Source organism: Acipenser ruthenus, chromosome 43 (assembly GCF_902713425.1).
Source record: "Acipenser ruthenus chromosome 43, fAciRut3.2 maternal haplotype, whole genome shotgun sequence".
Taxonomy (NCBI): Eukaryota; Metazoa; Chordata; class Actinopteri; order Acipenseriformes; family Acipenseridae; genus Acipenser; species Acipenser ruthenus.
The window spans coordinates 520,594-539,568 of NC_081231.1; the positions used below are offsets into that span (position 1 = coordinate 520,594).

General features: G+C 41.9%; 1 protein-coding gene across 1 annotated transcript in view; it reads left to right on the plus strand.

Moving 5' to 3' along the window:
- LOC117398516 (sodium/calcium exchanger 1) overlaps nt 1-8,654 on the plus strand; it is a 52,704-nt gene extending 44,050 nt beyond the window's left edge. Inside the window, exon 8 of the mRNA XM_059012191.1 lies at nt 250-8,654. Within this exon, the coding sequence (XP_058868174.1) occupies nt 250-626 (377 nt within the window). The 3' untranslated portion in view covers nt 627-8,654. The remainder of the gene's footprint in view (nt 1-249) is intronic.
- The last annotated feature ends 10,321 nt before the right edge of the window (nt 8,655-18,975 follow it).

Sequence of the window (18,975 nt, forward strand, 5' to 3'; positions counted from 1 at the left end):
ATCAGGCTTGTTGGATTTTTGCATTCATTCAAATCCAAAGACAGAATGACTGGGACACACACTGTTTCCAAAATTGCATTGCTATGCAGATGCAGCAGCGCGGTCTAAGAAAAAAAATCTGAATTTAGCTTTTTGTCTGGTTATTTCAATCATGAGGTTAGCTGTAAATGACTCACCCGTCCTCCTTGATGGAAGAAACCGCAGTACTGTTTTATATTTTTGTGACACACTTTCTTCCCTCCTTTGCAGATACGTTCGCCAGCAAAGTAGCCGCAATCCAGGACCAATACGCGGACGCGTCCATCGGCAACGTGACGGGCAGCAATGCAGTCAACGTGTTCCTGGGAATCGGAGTGGCCTGGACTATCGCCGCCATCTACTGGAAGAGCAACGGGCAACCCTTCAGGGTGAACCCGGGCAGCCTGGCCTTCTCCGTCACCGTCTTCACCATCTTTGCCTTCTTCAGTGTGGCGATCCTCATGTACCGAAGGAGGGCCCCTATCAACGGCGAGCTGGGTGGGCCCAGGACTGCCAAGGTCCTGACCACCATGTTCTTTATCTGCCTGTGGTTCATGTACATCCTGCTGTCTTCTCTGGAGGCTTACTGTCACATCCCTGGATTCTAATCAACTTCTCCCGTTGTTTTTCCCTTCTGCCTGTTTCCTGTTCGTTTTGACCATCTCCACCTCTGGTGAGTCCATGGACAAAAATCATTGACCATCTTGTTGACCATGGCTTGGGTTGACCACACACAAAAACACACACACACTCAATGGTGGCGAACTAAAGGTCATAGACTGAACAAGGAACAGCCAAGTCGTTCTTCTTGATTTTTGCTGTAGGTGTGTTTTTGTCTTTATGTCAAACCCATGACAGAGCAGGGACGGACTGGATAACTTTGTTGTTTGTCTGTGAAAATCCTGGATGACTTAACAAAAAAAATGGATTATTTTTCCCTCTTCTCCCTCCAAGAGAGGACCTTTTTCTTTTTGTTGTTTGAAAAATTTTTTTTTTAGCTTTTTTCCTTCTGGGAGAGAAGACGACAAGTTGTTCGGTATTTATTTATAGTTTGGATTCCATGGGAAAAAAAACATGAAAAAGCTGGGAATATGTATGCACATTTTTCATTCATTTGTTCGTTTGTTCGTCCACCATGGAGAAGGATTGCTGCTATGTCCAACGGGCAAGTCTGTTGTACAAAGTAACAACTAGATACAATGCTGTGCCAGATGATACCTTTGTGGAGTGAAGATACTTTCTCTTCTTGTTCCAAACTGTGATCATTTGGCTGTCCACGATCAAATCTAAAGGACGTTTTAAAGCTACGCCCTAGATTTCAAACTTTTGTTGACTTGCACGTTCATGGTATCCATTTGTGTGACTCGAGATCTCTACAGTATCTTGTGCTGCTTCTATCTCTGTCCTGTGAAAATCTAGGCAAAACACAAGGCAGGTCGTGGTTCTGTGCGCTAAGGTGTGGGGACATGTAAGGCTGAATGGTGAGGAATGCATTGCTGACACAGTCCAAGGTTCCAAATAGAGTCTGCAAGAAGTGGCACCACTTGTTGTCTTCTGTTAATGGTCATTGGTGAAGGGCAAAGGGGCGGGGTATGGGTCTAACCAATTGGGATCCACCATTATTTCCTGGACACATCCCTTGATTTTTTTTTTTTTAAATACCAATTCTAAATGTAAGAAATCAACCAATCATAGTTGCCAAAATGCGTATCCTTGTACAGATCCTGTGCACGGAATAGACTTGGGGATTTTATAATAAGCTATTGGAAGTGACTCTGCAGCAGCAGCTGATGATTCACCTCCTAGTCTCTGTACGTCGCTTTCGATAAAAGCATCTGCTCAACGACTAGTTATTAATAATAATAATAATAATAATAATAATAATAATAATAATAATAATAGTAATGCTTATGTGCTGTGTGTAGGTCGTCTCTTCTTGTAAGACACATAATCTTTCTCAGTTTGAGCAGCTTCTTCCTTCTCTATATATATATGCCAGCCCTGTTTTTCTGCTGCATTCTGCTCTGTCAACTCAAAGCATGTTCAATCCGCGGTAAGGGATACTGTATAAAGTAGTGTGTGGGCGGTTTGATTTTCTGTCCTGCTTCTTCTTTTTAAATCTGCAAAAGCTGGCACTAGGACTTTCTGCAAGCCTCTGCTGCCTGCCCCCGATTTTCCCTTCTCTACAGAGCTGCAGACCGAGGTTTTCAGACCACGGGATTGAAAGAACGAATCTTAGGGTATTGCAGGACTGACACGGATTTAAGATGTCGAACCGGGAACTGTTGGGACCAACAGTGCAGCCCCTCTGGCACCAATACCATTCCAAATTGCCATGGTAACCACGGGAAGGCAGCCAATAGGAGCTGCTTTTGCATCTCTCCCCTCCCTTTATCTCTGGGATGATTCAATTGGCTCGCAGATGCTAATAGTGGTTTGCCATAATGGACACTCTCTGCATTTCCCATCTGCATTATATATAGTATATACAGGGGTCCCCAGTAAAGCACTGGAGTGCAAGGTGAGTCATGCAAGTGTGGTTTGAATCCTGTCTGCGCCGAGCTGTGGTTCTTGGCAGGGAAAGGAGGTGCTGCATTGGCTTTTGGGGTTTGGGGAGAAAAACTGAGTTACATCCACGGATTAGTTTGGTTAAGAGGCGACTGACAGATTGGCAAGTGGATCACATATTGGGTAGAAAGACTGGGGATAAAATAGACCAAAAAAAAACATGTATATAAATAAACAAATATAGCTATTATCAGTTTAAATCTGTATTTATTTTCAGATCACCCCCGTAGATTATACGATCTGTCAGTCCCTGTTTTTTTAAAGTTTCAGAACTTCTCAGCTTGCTTTAAACAGCTGAATCTACTTTCTTCCGACTATATGTCAGAAGACTCCAAACCTGTCTTCTTTCTCTTCTGGCACGCTAGGCTGCAGTGATTAATCATCTCCGTTATGCAGGCTGTACATAGACTTGCTGCACATCTCTTCTCATTGCAATCTGTCAAGCAGAGGCAATTCTTAACATTTACTCTCACTCAATGGAAAGAACATCTCTCTCTGTCTTGGTTTTTCGTTCGCTACCATCCTTGACTAGTACGTATCTTCTGTATAAGGTGTGTATTTTGTTAATTTACTCCGGAATAGACAAGCATAGTGCACATTCAAGGCAACACTTGTATATAATAATTTCTTTTTTTTAATGGAGTGCCCAATTATTTTACCTCTGCTTTTCACCCCAATTTAGAATGTCCGATTTATTTGTCCCCCTCACCGCAGCGAATACCCACACAGCTCAGGAGACCGGAAGGTTCAGCGGGCGTCCTCCGATCCCGCGACCGAGCCAGCTTCCTCTTCCACACCCAGGAACTCCAGAGCGGAGGTCAGCGAGCTACCAGTCTCTGGAGGTCAAGCCCTGCAGGTGTCCCCTCTGAGCTCGCTGGGCACCTGGCCAGTACAGTTTTCTGTTGCGCGACAAGGAGAGACAGTCCCTGCCGGTTTTGCTTCCCTAACCCAACGCGACGTTCCTTCCAGAATCCCCTGGGAAGAATGCCTGACTTCACACAGTCAGGAGGTGACCCTGCAGCCCCCTGGCTGTATGTGCTTTTAACAGGTGAGATCAGTTATAATCAATTAGAAAGGGAAGCTTAGAAGAAAGCACAGAAGCTTCATCGGCGCAACATTCGTCTACATAACAACGAAGGCAACAGTCAATCCATTTGTCAGCTTGATTTAGTCTAATTCCCTGGTTTAAGATTTCTCTGCAGATTTTACCAGTAATGCAGCATAACGGTTAGTCACTGAGCTGATTTGAGATACAGCTTTTATACATTTCCAGAACAAATGAATTGGTGATTTGAGATACAGCCCTATTTTATTTTTTATTTATTTATTTATTTTATTTAACATGTCATATGATGCATTGTATCCAAATTTAGCTAAAAGCTAATTTTCATAGGTAGTTACTAAGCTTCTAAATATATGTACAAATCCTTTACAGAAAGATAGATAGATAGGTATATTTTTAGTCATTGCGTCTTGCTGCTAGGAGACAGGAGCAGTCTATGTATACCAGGAATAATTGTACTCTGTGTCAAAGCAAGCTCAAGAGACACTGCACAGAATATTCTATGATGGTGCTTTTAGCACTGTGAGATGGTTAGCAGACTACAATATAACCTATAATCAGAGTCAGTTCTGACGTTAAACTGAACCTTTTAAAAGCTTTTTAAACGCTTGGCAGCCCCAACACACAGACAGCCAAGAGCAACGTAAAACACATTCTAAACATAGAATTTCCGGATGAGCAACTTGAGTATCCAGAGAAAAGGTGCAAAAGTACTGACTGATGAGTAACTTTTTAACCATGAAGCTTTTTATCAGAATTCAGTGTGCGTGTGTGTGTGGGGGGGCAGGTACTACTATCAATGTGCCGGAGATAATTTGAGAAAATGTCCCCACATGCCTTCAAAAAATAAAATTAAAAGGGCCAAAATATTTAGTTTGTTGTCGACTTTTACCCCGTGTGGAGTTTTGTCTGACTGTAGTTAGAAACAGTAAATAAAAATATAGTGAGAGTCAATGAGAAGTCCCCACAAATATAGGAATGCAAACGTTGTGTGCGTGTGTGTGTGTGCGTGCGTGACTGTCTGTATGTGTATGTGTGTGTTATTTTTAATTGAAAGAAGTGAACAAGCTGATATCGGTGTACAACTAAAGTATTAGCCAATCCACATTATCATCCCAGCAGTGCCTTGTGGAGAATTTGATACAGGTCCTAATAAGGTGGCCAGACAGTGTATATTAATCTCCATTCCAGATTTTACATGAAAACACACTTTGCAGAGTGTCTGGATTTTTCAAATTAGATGGCACTTTTGGCTTCCAGCCACACAGCGGAAATCCAATAAGTGAAAGACAACGCGCTCTTTGGTTATTGTTAAGCCTTGTTGTACAATAATCCCTGGCTGGTCGACATATTAGACCACATAATGCAGCACTCCAGAGAATGACAACGGCAAGCCTGCTGAACGCGGCCAGCTGAGGCTGTATAAAAACCAGCATAAAATAATCAAACAAAAACCACACAACAGGGAAGGAAAAAGAACAGGAAAAAAACTGGGAGCGACAAGAGGCCGTACGACCCATCGAGGCACACCCCTTCTTTATTAGGAATTAGTCGTTTAGCGGACGCTTTTATCCAAAGAGACTTAGAGACTAAGTAGGTGAACTCTGCTACATCATCAACTGCTGCTGCTGCTGCTGCTGCAGTCACTTCCAATAGGAGCTTGTTTGTTTTACGTCTCATCCGAAGGACGGAGCACAAGGAGGTTCATTGACTTGCTCAGGGTCCCACACACACAGTGAGTCAGTAGCTGAGCCGGTATTTGAACCTCCTAGTAACAAGACCTCTTTCTCTAACTGCTGGAACCACCCAGCCTCCTAAACTCACTTTAAACCTCTAAGGGAGATTAAAAAGACAGAATCAATATTTTCTTTTTATTTCTTTTTTTTTATTATTTCATAGTGTTTTAGATGTTACTTATCCACTTACTAGGGTATTCCAAGAATGTTTAACTCTTAAAAAAAAAGTTTTTTTTCTACCTTCTGTTTCTAAACTTGTCCTCTGCTTCCATACAGTGCATGCAGTGGTGCCCTATTCTCTGTCCTAAATATGAAATAGTCACTTAGGTTAACAAACCATTGAGGATTTTTAAAAAATGTGATCGAATCCACACTTTTTCCAGGCTGAAGAGATTTGATTATTTTAACACGCAATTATGTCGTGGGATCAGCCTAGTTCTCCGTACCGTCTCAAGTGCAATGAGGTATATTGTTTTCATTTCAGGAGCTACAGATAAGAAACACTGTACAGAGTAATCCGCTGCGGGTGACAGTACGATACATACACAATGTGCGAATTAGAATTACTTATGGCATCTATCAAAAACCCATTTCAGTTCCAGATAGATTCTTGCAGGTCCCGCTTTGATTAATCCCACTCTGAAGGCATTCACTGAACATTCATTCAAGCTTCATGCATTTGAATGCCCAGTCACCACATTGAATCCAGGAAATTGGATGTATGTTGTAAAATGCATTTCTATGAAGCTGTTGATCATACCACGGCATTCAGCACCTTTCTACTGGATTCACAGTTTGGTTATATTCCGTGAAGCGATCTGTGGATACGTTTGTGCGAATGTGTGTAAACTAATTGCAACCAATTACTGTTGCACTGACTGGACAAATATGCCTGCGTTCGGCTAGAGCTATGCTATTATGCTTAATTATTTCGCTTGAATAGAACCGGGTGTCAGAGAACTAAACTTAATGCTGTAAACTAGACCTGCTCTCATCATCCACATTCCTAAATTGAGATCGCTAATGTTATGCTGTCAAGGTCTTTAACATTTCGCTAAAAAAGAGACATAAAACAAAATCATATGCTGATTTCCTCTGGGATGTCAAGTCTGTGGTTTAATTTTTCTGTCATTTTTTTATTGCACCGTTTAACCTGCACTACTAATGGATCGCTGCTTGCATAAAACCGCACAGCTCTCCCATATTAACTGTCTGCCCTGGACTGGAGGAAGCACCCTTAGGATTTCACTTGTAATCTAAGCCAGCTCAAACTCAGCCCTCTCCAGGCGAAAGGGGAGTGTATGAACATTAACTCACTCGTCTAGTTGTGAGACTGTCTATAATTCAACTGAATTAGCTCTTCTCATCATGTTCCCATTTAGGATTGGACTAGATCCCATGGGAAATGGTTTGTAAAATACCATGGAGTTATATTAGCCATGTCAGACTTTCTTAAGAACTGTGGCAACAACGCGTCCTATTTTGATGAAGCTCAAATGCACGGGCGTTTGTTACAAGCCTCTCTCGACCGGTAGATTCGTTTCTGTTTTATGTTTTGCATTTTACCCGCAGCGTGTCAAACATTCATTCAAAGCTGTTTGGTTTGGTTAAAGAAAATGGCAACCTAACACATCATGATCCTGACATTTCTATTGTGGTATTTATGTCCTTGACAGCTTGCATCTTACTAGCCTGCCTTGTGTATATCTTGGGCAGCTGTAATGTGATTCCAAATTAAGAAACAGATTATCTTTTTTTTCCTGCAGTAAACAGACCCTATTGCAACCCATTACAGCTAAAGATTGAATCTCCAGTTGCAATGCTGCAGATGCTTCATTCATTGTACAAGTGTCTTTGCACTTTAATTTATTTTCAAATTACACTTACAGCAAAAGGCAATTGAAAAAAATATATCTGCTCAACAGCAGGTTAAAGAAAAAAAAAAAATTCTGTTGAAATATGCATTGTCACTGAATTCTATTACAGCGTGCTATTGAAACATGCAGGGCGGTGTATTGTATTACGGTTGACGCAAAAATAGAGCATTGATTTTATAATAGGGCAGCAGTGTGGAGTAGTGGTTAGGGCTCTGGACTCTTGACCGGAGGGTCGTGGGTTCAATCCCAGGTGGGGGACACTCCTGCTGTACCCTTGAGCAAGGTACTTTACCTAGATTGCTCCAGTAAAAACCCAACTGTATAAATGGGTAATTGTATGTGAAAATAATGTGATATCTTGTAACAATTGTAAGTCGCCTTGGATAAGGGCGTCGGCTAAGAAATAAATAATAATAATAATAATAATAATAATAATAATAATAATAATAATATATCAGTGTAGCTTCTGTCTACGTAGGGAGCCTGTGCATTAGTCTGCTTGATTTGATTTAGGACTTATAATTAACCAAATGCAGTGGGTCTGCTTTGTATTTGCACATGGAAAATAAGAACATGGCAATAGACACAGTTCACGTCCTGCAATTACGCCCCCGGTGGTAATTCAATTCAACGTGAAACAACTGCCCTTGTAAATATTTCTTTTTTTTTGTAATCTCCCACCCGACCAGACCCTTGTCCTTTCAATGTGTGCCTCTGGGAACCCGAGTTCAATTTCCCAATTGGGACACCGAGGTTCTCAAGCTACAAACCTGGGAAGCCCCTCTCCAAAATCCCCCCACAAAGGTCACAAAGAAATCTGTGTGGTGAAAGGGAGGCTATGCAAAACAGCGGACTGCTAACTGACTTTGTAAAGATCCTGCGAGGGGGAAAAAAAAGACCCTGTAAAAAAACCACAGCACCAAGATCAAGAACAGCCCCCATAATACCATACCCCACTCCTACTGGTTGCCCCCTACCTGATCTATAATAGTGCATTGTGCATGTTTTGAGCAGCGTCTCTTGTGAAATGTTAGGACATACTGTACAGAACAAGTAAATAAAAATACATCTATATCTATCTATCTATATATATATATCTCGATCTCTCTCTCTCTCTCTCTCTCTCTCTCTCTCTCTCTCTCTATATATATATATATATATATGCAAGGAGATAAAGTCAGTTGTGGGCAGCCACCAGGGGGGGCTATAGTATATGTGACCCCTATAAGAAGTGTTAGTGTGTTCATTGGGGTAGATCATCTATATTTTCCAGATATTGAATTTCCTATAATGTGTTCTGTATGATTCTCTGTTTCTGTTATTATTGCTTCATTGCTTATAAATATTAGAGCAAGAATTTATTCTTTAAAAAAAAAAAAAAAAAAAAAACAAGGCAGAATTGATCAATTTGCTGAAGGTTACCCGTCAGTTTCGTTAGGTTTTTATTTTGTGTCCAGACTAACACTATAGATTTTATAATAACCTCTGGTGCAAATGGGAATGGTGTCTAAGGAAATGAGCTGGTTGTCATTTTCATACAGCACTGTGACAGTTGTATTATTCATGGGATGTATTTGGGGAGGGGGAAGCTGTACAAAAATGAATTATGTAAATGATCTCTGGAACCTTTGAACTTTTCCTTCAGAAAAATGAAATACATCCCCCAGCCTGTGTGTGTGTGTCATGTGTTAACCTACAAAAATTTGAAGTATGATATTAATATTAAGGGACTCAATTCTGAGCTCTGATTCGTTAACAAACCCTTATTATTTCCGAATACTGTATTGTATGTATGTATGTATGTACACAAAAATAAATGGGCGGGTAAGAAAAAATAAAAGTGTTTTTATTATTTATTTATTCACGTACAGTATAATATTAATATTTAAAATCTTTTTTTTTTTAAAAAGGATAATAAAAAATATAAAGGAGACCATTTAAAATGTTTGCATGCTGGTTGCTGTATAAAGTTGCAGACAGCAGTTACTGATACATGTGTTATGCGAAATGTCTTTTAGTATGTGCTGAAAGCTTGCACATGTCTCTGTGTGTGTGTGCGTCTCTCTCAGTGTTTCTGTTTCATAATTGCTGTGTTTCTCCCTTCTATAACATTTGTGTAAGTGTTGATCTTCTTTTGTATATATTTTTATTTTTATTTATTATTATTATTATTTTAAAGCAATGTGTGATTCAAGGGCCAGGACAATTGCCACGTTCAATCAATCTATCTGTCTATCAATTATTGGTGATGGAACAAGTATTCAAATACTGTAATGAACATTGCTTTTTTAATTTAGGGGTCCGTTATGGATTCTATACCATTTATAGCAAGTTTTAACAATGAATAGATTCTGATTCTGAAACTAAAATAGTGATGTTTTTATGTTAAAGTATAAACATTTTATTGGCTACTAATAAAAAATACATACACATAAGAGGTTAAGATAATGAATTATGCTTATAGTTTGGGTTTGTACTTTTTAACATCAGTAATGTATATTTAATATTTAATTGGCCTTAAATTTAGGGAAAGTGAACGGGCGATACGTTGTCGTTTATCGTTTAAAAAACCTTACGAAGGTCCTGTCTCTTGAATCTGATTATATTTGTGATTCTGTGTGTTTGATCCCATTGTGAAGAAAAAAAAAAGCCTGTGTTTGTTCGATCTCTTTTTTTTTTTGTTCCATATTAAAATTCAAATGTTATTTTTTACCGGTTTGTGTGTGGGTCATTATTCTTTAAATAACTCATAAACTATTTCAATTTCTCTAAAAAGAAAAAGAAATTCACGACGGACAAGACAAAATGAGAAGTCCACCGCAGAGTTGCACTAGTGAAGAAATGTACAAGACCAAAGGTATGGCATAAATATCTGCATACTATTTTCTTAATGGTGGAAAAACATGATACATTAGAGTACAAACGATGTAAAAGACTAGAAAATATGATAAATTCAATTTAAAAAGATGTAAAGGACCCAAAAGAGCATAACGTACCAGATTTGAACGGAGGTGTACCGCCGCGGATCCATTTTAAACCGTCTGAAACTACGATAGAAGACCGCTAGAGCTGGAAGCTGATTGGCTGATGGTATTAAAACGTTTTCTAATTGGTTTATGATTCTCTAAACAGACTCTCATTTTGTTAGCTTTCCTTCACTCATGAGCACTTCGACGTGAAACACGGAATCTGTCAAATAAATAACTAAATTAACGAATAATAAAAAAAAATACTTACCTCACTGAATATTGAAGTTGAACTGTAACTGCAGGAAGGTGGTAAGTGTTTACGTCTGGTTTCATTTTTGTTCTGTATTAAAAAGCGCGGACTGGTTTGACGGTTGGAAACCGAACGCCCAGAACGTCACGAGCAGCTTTCAAAAACTGGCCGCGAGACTGTGTGTGTTTTAAGCTTTCTTTATCTATATTTACAGACATGTTGAGACTTAAAGTGACGTTTATCCAAATAAGTTTTTCTTGAAAAAAAAAACAGGCTGTTCGTCAAACCCCGAGGTACATAAGCCTTAAAGCCGACTGGTCGTATGAAATAAATTAGCCTTTTAGAGTTAAATAAATAAATACTGGAAACAAAATGAAAGAAATACTACTCGTAGCACTTGAAAGAAATTCTAACTTGAAATATAAAATACGAGCAAAATATTTTCAGGCTCATATAATCTCTGAACAGCCTCCCTCTGCGCTGGTGGAGCAGAGAAAGATAGAAAGAGAAAGGGAGGCTCTTATACTCTGTGAGCAGCCTCCCTCTGCTCTGTGCTGGAGAAAGATAGAGTCTATAATCTCTGAACAGCCTCCCTCTGCGCTGGTGGAGCAGAGAGAGAAAGAGAGAGAAAGGGAGGCTCTTATAATCTCTGAACAGCCTCCCTCTGCGCTGGTGGAGTAGAGAAAGAGAGAAAGAGAAAGGGAGGCTCTTATACTCTGTGAACAGCCTCCCTCTGCTCTGTGCTGGTGGAGCAGAGAAAGAGAGAGTCTGTAATCTCTGAACAGCCTCCCTCTGCGCTGGTGGAGCAGAGAGAGAAAAAGAAAGGGAGGCTCTTATAATCTCTCAACAGCCTCCCTCTGCGCTGGTGGAGTAGAGAAAGAGAGAAAGAGAAAGGGAGGCTCTTATACTCTGTGAACAGCCTCCCTCTGCTCTGTGCTGGTGGAGCAGAGAAAGAGAGAGTCTGTAATCTCTGAACAGCCTCCCTCTGCGCTGGTGGAGCAGAGAGAGAAAGAGAAAGGGAGGCTCTTATAATCTCTCAACAGCCTCCCTCTGTGCTGGTGGAGCAGAGAGAGAAAGAGAAAGGGAGGCTCTTATAATCTCTCAACAGCCTCCCTCTGTTCTGTGCTGGTGGAGCAGAGAAAGGGAGGCTCTTATAATCTCTCAACAGCCTCCCACTGCGCTGGTGGAGCAGAGAAAGAGAAAGAGAGTCTTTTATACTCTCTGAACAGAGCACTATATCAAACGCCTTAGAAATTATACGGTATTGATATTTCAAAAAAGGTTTTGTCTGGCTTTATTTTATTTTCTTCTTCTTCTTAAAACGATGCATCATCCTGGCTTTTTTTTCCCCCGCTTGCCTGTCAAATAGACTTCAAATCAAACAGCCGTGCTGTTATGGCTTGTTGTTGAAAACCATGACAAATCTAATCAGCAACAACTTTTTCCCTCGATTACATCAACTGAACTGAAGCACAGTTAAATAATAGGGGACCAGATGTTGCTCAATTCAGTTTTACATCCAAATTGCACGCTGTAATTGCAGCACAGAATTGACTCAAGAAATATGCCCAGCTATACACTGTAAAGCAAGTCATTTCAATCATAATTTTTGGGAAAAAAAAAAAAAAAAAAACCTTCTGGGTAATTTAAATGCATAGAATGAATGGAGCGAATGGGACTTCAATACAGATCTCAATACTTCATTAACGCTTCATTGCAAACTCTTTAATTCAACCGCATAGTCATTGTTTTGGTTCACATAAGCGCACTATACAGGTCACATGTCAGAAATCGACCAATCACACTGAAGTATTCGCCAACATTCCGCCACCTCTAATCCTGTGTACAGATGTCATCCCGTGCATAGAACACCACTAATGTCAATGTTCAAAAATCACATTCCTCACTGCTTTATACGGCTCATTATACATGTTATTCTACCCTTTCGGAGAGATGCAGTCCCTTTTAAAATATATATTTTCCTACCTTTCTTTACCATCAGTTGCGGGGAAGAATATTAGTGTCGCGCCCTTAGGTGAAGCATTGCCCTGTGAAGCCTGTGCGACGCTAATATGCGTCCCCACCTTTTTTTCCCCCCAGAAGCTTTTTTTTTTTTTTTTTTTTTTTTTTTTACTGCTAGTTAGTAAGACTAACAATTATAGCAGAATCAGCACACATAATAGGAAATGGGTAAGAATTACAAAAAAAAAAAATCCTCAGAAAGAAAGAAATCGGGGAGGGGGACACTTAATATGAGGAGGACCGTCATGGGAATTCTGAAAAAGACTCGCTGGTTTATTTTTTGCGAACTGGTTTAGTTATTTTTAGGGCGTCTGATTTTCAAGTTAAATTTTTTTTTTTCCAAATTCGGGTGAATGCTTTTTTAAAAAAAAATCAGGTAGAATTGTTTAATGAAAAAAATGGGGTAAAATCGGGTGGATTTTTTAAAAATATATATAAATCAAGAAAGAGTAAATATTCGGGTAGAAATCGGGTTTTGTTTAGAAAGAAATTAACAAATGTTTAAGAACAAAGTGTTGACAGCAAAGTTGTGGTCAACAGTTTAAAACCCCAATGCAGACTTCTGATGACATCCGTCTCTCTCCCCCTCTATCTCTCTCTCTCACATACACATACACACACACACACACACACACTGTATATGGAGGCATTTCTCTGTTCCTATCAAGTTTTATATTGTAGTGGAGTTGCAAGTATAATTGGTTGTTAGGTGACGTAATCACACACGAAGACATAAGCCCGATCTTATCTGAAGTTAGCACTTCATCAATTCACCCTCCGGTCCCAACAAACAAACAAGCAGACAGGGAGTTATAAATTGCAATCAAATTGGCCATCAGCAGTAATGAAACGACAGAGAATTACATCACTGGTTGGTTAACCAGCAGTCTTGTTGCAGTGCCCTTATGTTTCATTTTTATTTGAATTTTTGTGCTCCCCTGACTGTGTGACTCCCCCCTGCGCACCACGCGGCCGTGTCTTTACCAGGGGAGACCCTCGGGGACCCCTGCGCTCCCCTGACTGTGTGACTCTCCCCTGCGCACCATGCGGCCGTGTCTTTACCAGGGGAGACCCTCAGGGACCCCTGCGCTCCCCTGACTGTCTGACTCCCCCCCCTGCACACCACGCGGCCGTGCCTTTACCAGAGGAGACCCTCTGGGACCCCTGCGCTCCCCTGACTGTGTGACTCCCCCCTGCACACCACGCGGCCGTGCCTTTACCAGGGGAGACACATTTGGAATGGCTGTGGTAAGATATACCAAGCAGGGTCTGGCAATGGTTAAGCATGGCGACTCAGGAGCAATCAGAACTGACATTCAAGTCAAAAACTACGCGTGCCAAACAGCAGAAACTATTCATCAACGTCCCTGCAAACAGGCCTAATGAATTAGCTAATCAGTGAAATAGATGCTTTCGGTGCCAACTGCCATCGTGAAATAAATCAGTGAAAAGCGATCAGTTAATGAGTCTATAGTATATATATATATATTCTCCTAGGCTGAACCGAGCAGTCAGCTGTAAACAATAAACGTGAAATGAGGCAGTTTTTGTCATTTAAAATATGACTTGCTATGCATTTTACATAATTGCAAACTATACTGGGTTTCCAATTAACTGAGACACCCAACACAGTTTGCCATAGTGTGTTTTATTTATTACTGCATTCTAATATTCAGATCCTCCATACTTGCTCTTAAAATCCACCGTGCGCATTCACGTTTTGGCGAGAGGGCATTGCTTTAAAGCAAATCTATACTGGGTCTTTGCTTGCGCTGCTGTGACTCAGAGAGATGCTCTGTAAATAAAGATGGGTGGTATTAATTGGAGTCTGACATAATTCACCTGGACTGGTTTTGTAACGCAGGTTATTCCTCCATAATTTATTGTTTGTTTTTTTTTGCATGAAGTGCATTGGATGGAAACTAGAGAGTGGTTTGCGCCACTCATTCCATTCTTTACTGTGAGATTAACAGCATACACCTGATCGTCTGACATCTACAGTAAATTAAGGTATTTCTGAATGAAGTTTTTGATTTCATTACCCCCATCGTTATATGGAGCAGTTCAGTCTCCATGCCTCAAGCCTGCCCTGGACTGGAGGGAGCATCCTTCTCTCTTAGGGGGGTGAGGAAGGGAGGGAGGGAGCAGTTCAGTCTCCATGCCTCAAGCCTGCCCTGGACTGGAGGGAGCACCCTTTCTCTTGGGGGGGGGGGGGGGGGGGGTGAGGGAGGGAGCAGTTTCAGTCTCCATGCCTCAAGCCTGCCCTGGACTGGAGGGAGCATCCTTCTCTCTTAGGGGGGTGAGGAAGGGAGGGAGGGAGCAGTTCAGTCTCCATGCCTCAAGCCTGCCCTGGACTGGAGGGAGCATCCTTCTCTCTTAGGGGGGTGAGGAAGGGAGGGAGGGAGCAGTTCAGTCTCCATGCCTCAAGCCTGCCCTGGACTGGAGGGAGCACCCTTTCTCTTGGGGGGGGGGGGGGGGGGGGTGAGGGAGGGAGCAGTTCAGTCTCCATGCCTCAAGCCTGCCCTGGACTGGAGGGAGCATCCTTCTCTCTTAGGGGGATGAGGGAGGGAGGGAGGGAGGGAGCAGTTCAGTCTCCATGCCTCAAGCCTGCCCTGGACTGGAGGGAGCACCCTTTCTCTTAGAGGGGTGAGGGAGGGAGCAGTTCAGTCTCCATGCCTCAAGCCTGCCCTGGACTGGAGGGAGCACCCTTTCTCTTAGAGGGGTGAGGGAGGGAGGGAGGGAGGGAGCAGTTCAGTCTGGGCCGTCCAGTGAGAAATACACAGACGCCGTTTCATTTTGTAGAACCGCTCCAGTCTACAACAAAAGGTACGTTGGTTTCTGACATCGCAAAACGGCGTGCGGTGAATTTCAATGTGTTGATTACTGTGCCCCTCCAGACACAGGCGTCTTGCAGTGTAAGCACAAGGAGAGACCAGTGCACTCAAATAACTCTATTATATTTCTATTCAAGAACTATTTGTCAACTTCAAAACAGCCAGACTGCTAATCAAGTTCTGCTTCACTTGTCTCTTATGGTCTCTGAACAGCCTCCCTCTGCACTGGCAGAGCAGAGAAAGAGAAAGGGAGGCTCTTATACTCTCTGAACAGCCTCCCTCTGCGCTGGCGGAGCAGTGAAAGAGAAAAGGAAGCTCTTATACTCTCTGAGCAGCCTCCCTCTGTGATGGTGGAGCAGAGAAAGCCGAAGGCTCTTGAACTCATTTTATCAGATTATCCAATTTCTTTTTTTTATGTTATCGTCAGTTTTAATTTTGCATCGAAAGCCGTGGTGGAGAAATGATATCTAGCCTATGCAAAGAAGTTTAAAAAAAAACAAAATGAAAAAACAACTTCAGATGAGAAATGCCTCGATTTGCACAGTGGGGTTAGGTTTAAGATGAAACAAGAAGCTCTTAGATCTTAATTGCTGGTGCCTAAGGCTACGCTGGAGTTTAACATTGTACAGAGTCCATTAGTTTGATAAGAAACCATTTGCAAATAGGCCTCCAAGGGCAGAATTATCTTCAAGAACATGTCTAGAAACTGAGAATACGTCAGGTCAGATGGGCTGTGTGATGTTTCTTTGATCAAACTGCGCTGGGTATTTCTTGAAAGACTGTTGTTCAGGGACTTTGGAATCCACTAAAGATATTACAAGCTGTTCTAATGCAGCGTTTTAAGTGGAATAGCTCAATAGTTTTGGCTGGAGAACCACTTATACAATTGTCATGAATCTTGGTATTAACATCACCAACATAAGTTGCTGAGATGATCAGATTTTGGTGGGGGGGGGGGGGGGGGTCCATCTGTATCCCACGCGTTTGCATCTCTCTGAATAAGCGCGTGTGGGTTCCTGCGTGACGTTGTGAGCCCAGTGTAGCCTCGCTCTTTCTTCGTGCTTCTAAACAGCACGATGATTTAAGAAATGCGTTTCTCCAGAAAGATCATTTCCAGCAACTACGTGCTCTGTAATTACTACAACTCAGAAATCTGACGCGAATTGGATTTGTTTGCGACGCCGCGTTCACGCTCGACCCAGCTCTGCGTTTCGGCGCGCCAGTCGGACAGTCGCCACTTTCCTCGATCAACGGAGGCATTTGCTGCCAGCCTGCCAGTGTTAACGTGAAGACGCTGGCAGGTGTGTTTTCTGTGCTTCGCTGGGCCCCGTTTTAACTGACTGCGTTCGCCGCAGCGCTTTTGTAAATCTTGTCTTTTGTGATTCAAAGAACTTGGAACAAATTAAGTCCCCTGTGACGTCTACAGTGTATTTGACAGGTTGTAATAAGCAGCAGCTGTTATTTATTTGTTGCTGTTTAACTTTGCATAAGCCTATTATAGTTTAGGCACCCTTGCTTGGTTGGGTGTCATATTGCTAAAGGCACAATGCTCTGGTATTGCGGGCACAGCTTTCAAAACCACTGTTTCAAGACCAGGATGGTACTGAATTGAAGTCAGCGAGCTGTTTCAGTGTTTTGGGAGGAATAGCCTTTTCTCATTGAGAACAGCTTTTATGTAATACAGAATAGAATTTAATTTAGTTTCTCTCTGCTGGAGGCTATTGAACGCAATTGTGTGATCCGGAAAACTTATATATATTTTTTTTAAAACAGAGAAAATGTGGTTTAGATTGAATTCCGCTGTTCCCAGACTTTAATTACACATTAGAAACTTTATCCCAAGTTGAGCGATTATTTTTTTTTTTTCTCTAGAGAGTTCTGTGAGGATAGCAGCCCTGAATAATCATGCTCTGTAATAAATGGCTGGCTGGCCACTATTAATTACAGAGCAGTTAATTCTTAATAAGCTCTGATAAGACAGGACCTCCATGAATTCTTAATCAGACAATCTGTTAAAACTTGAGTGGGAAGAAGAAGAAAGAGAGGCTCTTACACTCTCTGAACAGCCTCCCTCTGCTCTGTGTTGGTGGAGCAGAGAAAGAGAAAGGGAGGCTCTTATACTTTCTGAACAACCTCCCTCTGTGCCAGTGGAGCAGAGAGAGAGAAAGGGAGGCTCTTATACTCTCTGAACAGCCTCCCTCTGTGGCGGGGGAGCAGGGAACGAGAAAGGGAGGCTCTTATACTCTCTGAACAGCCTCCCTCTGCTCTGTGCTGGTCGAGCAGAGTAAGAAAAAGGGAGGCTCTTATACTCTCTGAACAGCCTCCCTCTGTGCTGGTGGAGCAGAGAGAGAGAAAGGGAGGCCTTATACTCTCTGAACAGCCTCCCTCTATGCCAGTGGAGCAGAGAGAGAAAGGGAGGCTCTTACACTCTCTGAAGAGCCTCCCTCTGTGGCGGGGGAGCAGGGAACGAGAAAGGGAGGCTCTTATACTCTCTGAACAGCCTCCCTCTATGCCAGTGGAGCAGAGAGAGAGAAAGGGAGGCTCTTACACTCTCTGAAGAGCCTCCCTCTGTGGCGGGGGAGCAGGGAACGAGAAAGAGAGGCTCTTATACTCTCTCCGCAGCCTCTGTTTGTGCTGATGGAGCAGATACAAATCTTTCCTCCGCTGTCCAAAGTTAATATTTTATGCACCCTAGTCTATGAATTAATGCTGTGCTGGAAGTTTGCCTTTGTATATTGTGTACACATTTTAGTTGATGAAAAGCAATTGAAACTCAATTAATTTACAACAGCAGTGGATTTATTTACTGTTAATCCATTACTGTCTGTCTGCAATATATACTATCCACAGATTGATTAGTAGCCCAGGGGAGTCATATGCTATAGTCATTGGGTAAAGTAAATTATATATAATATATATATATACTGCCTGGTCACTTTATTAGAACCTGTACCAAATATCGTGTTGGCTGGACCTGATCACAGCTTTGACAGGGTCATAGACTCCACAAGGTATCGGAAGGTGTCTCGTAGGGTCATTGAATATTTTAAAAACGTAGTACAGAGGTAGGCAGAGCACCGCGATGACCACGAATCGCTCAAGCTCATCCCAGACGCGCTCGACTGGATCGAGATTGTGGTGGGGGGCGCTTACAGAAGACGCCGGGGGTCTCTGCCATGCTCCTCGGATCATTCTGGCACGGTGGAGGGGTGCACTGTGATTTTGAAAGTAGCCCTCGTCATCAGGGTCCATCAGTCCTGGGGGGACTTGATCCATACTGATGCCGAAGTAAAGGGAGATTCATAGTGCTGCAGGAATCAGGGGTCACGTCATATGACCAACCTATTGTTATCTCTACTTCAAGACCATACCAAATCTATTCGGAGGGGGGGTGACCGGGCAGCGTTATTGCAATACGAATCAAGTTGTTTGCAAACATCAAAAAAAGGAAAAAAAAAAAAATAGAAAACGTTTGAAATTATAAAGCTTTACAGAAACACAAAATGGTCTGGAATTGAGTTTCGTTCAATTTCTGCCGCCAAAGAAATGTGATCATTTGTTCTTTTGAATTTGAAATCATCTAGAAATCAGCAAAATCAGCAGCGCATAGATTTTACAGCGACAGCATTGATCTCGTG